Source organism: Emiliania huxleyi (assembly GCF_000372725.1).
Source record: "Emiliania huxleyi CCMP1516 unplaced genomic scaffold EMIHUscaffold_360, whole genome shotgun sequence".
Lineage (NCBI taxonomy): Eukaryota > Haptophyta > Isochrysidales > Noelaerhabdaceae > Emiliania > Emiliania huxleyi.
In genome coordinates, this window is record NW_005199273.1 from 16770 (window position 1) to 18635 (window position 1866).

The window sequence follows — 1866 nt, forward strand, 5'->3', positions numbered from 1 at the left end:
CGGACGTGCTGTGAGCAGCGCCTCTTCACGGGGGCGCCTGTCAACAGGACGAGATCCGCCGCCCGGCCGAGTTCGCGCCCAAGTTCGTCGCGGCGCTGCCCGGCGCTGCGTTCCGCTGGGTCGAAGAGTGCGGGCACTCGCCGCACCTCGAGCAGGCGAGATAGGGGGAGACAGGGGGAGATTCCGGGAGATATGGGCACTCGCCGCACCTCGAGCCGCCACGTGCAACCCCAGCGCGGGCCAAACTCCGGATGCTCTCTCACCGCTATTGACCCGCTATCGACCCGCATCTACGCTCGCCCCGCGCCACGATGCCTCTGACGCCTGTTCCCGCCTCGCGGTGCTCGGCAGCCGGACGCGCTCGCGGCCGCCGTGCGGGCCTTCCTCGACTCTGGGCCCGACGCCGTGGCCGGCGATGACGATGTCTCCGAGATCGTTCGCCTCGCCAACCGCGGCGCGCTCGAGAAGCTCGCCGACGGCGCGGGGCGGGGCGGGGCTCGGCGGCGCCTGTCTGGGAGCCCCGCCGAAAGGTTTGTGAGTCCTGCCGTAGGCGTCAAGGAGCTCGACGCATTCCTCGACACGCCAATCCTCGACCCCAACGAGCGGGGCGGGCCCCTCGAGCCGCTCAAGGCTTTCGTGCGGAGCGAGCCGGAGACGGCGCAGGTTGCGGCCTCGGTGCTCGCCCTGACCTTCTTCTTCGTGCTCGCGCGCGGCCTGGTGGCCGTGCTTGGCTGAGAGGCGCGGCGATAATGAATGAACGACGCAGCCGCGTGCCTCCCACCTCCCTTTCTGCATTCCCAAATGGGAAAAGCTAAAGCCTAGTTTACCGCTAAAAAAATTTGGTAAAAAAATATCCGTACAGGTCTCGCGCGGTGTGTGCGTCTGGGGGGGCGCCCCCCCCATTTTTGTTTACCGATGCGTCCTAGAATGCAAAAACGCATTCTAGGAAGCACTTTTCATCTCAAAGATACCATGTGTCTCGGGTACACAGGGCATTCTAGGATGCGACGGCTGTCCTGGAGGATAGCCGCGCCGTGTCTTTTGTTACGCGTTCCATCTTAGACGCCACAAGCATCTATAGATGCACAGCTGTTCTGAGATGGCAATTGCATACTAGATCACATTTTACTATACTTGGACAGGGAAGCGTCTCAGGAGACACCGTGTGTCGGGTGCACCGGGCACCGAGGGGGGAGCAGGGAGCACGAAATCCAGACGAAATCGAAAAGGCGGTGTGATCTCTCGGCACCCGAGGCCGAGGGCGTGGGCGTGCGCCTAACACGGAAGAGACAGCGTACTTCCGATGTATGTATGTAGAAAGATGAACAACAGGCGGGCTCAGACTGGACACCAACGCGGTATGGGTGGACGCGGGACAGATGATGACGACACGCACGAACGACACACAGACACAAACAAGCTCACAAGACACACAGCCAGCTTCAGAGAGTCGGGCCAGCGAGCGCGTTTTCTTGTTTGACTTGCCGATTGAGGGACCGGGCATCCCGACTCTCGCTCCTGCCTGCTCCTGCTCCTGTGCTCCTGCTCCTGCTCCTCGCTCCTCGCTCGGTGAGCTGTCGCCCACCAGCGCGCGGCGACTGCGCGCACACCGTGCCCGCCGGCTCGCCGCCCTCCTCACCACCCGTCGGCGCTGTCCGCAGGCATGTGAGTCAGAACGGCGACCGCGCAGCGCGCGCTGGTGTCTTGCTCGCCACCACCCTCTCGCCCCCGCTCCGTGACCGCCGCCGCCCGCGCCACCGCCGCCCCAACACCGCCTCGCGCCTCGCGCCTCACCCTCGCCGTCCCCGCCGCCCGCCCTCGACCTCGCGACGGCGTCCTTCTGGGGATCTGCGGGTGGCTTGCCCG

At 65.1% G+C, this 1866-nt stretch overlaps 1 protein-coding gene across 1 annotated transcript; it reads left to right on the top strand.

The window, feature by feature from the left end:
* Positions 1-44: 44 nt before the first annotated feature.
* On the top strand, positions 45-850 carry EMIHUDRAFT_458637 (hypothetical protein; the record flags this gene model as incomplete). Its single annotated transcript, XM_005772257.1, has 4 exons — positions 45-155; positions 352-478; positions 551-780; positions 801-850. Coding segments are annotated over 3 exons (423 nt in total), but the record flags the coding sequence as incomplete, so codon positions are not given.
* Between the last annotated feature and the right edge of the window lie 1016 nt (positions 851-1866).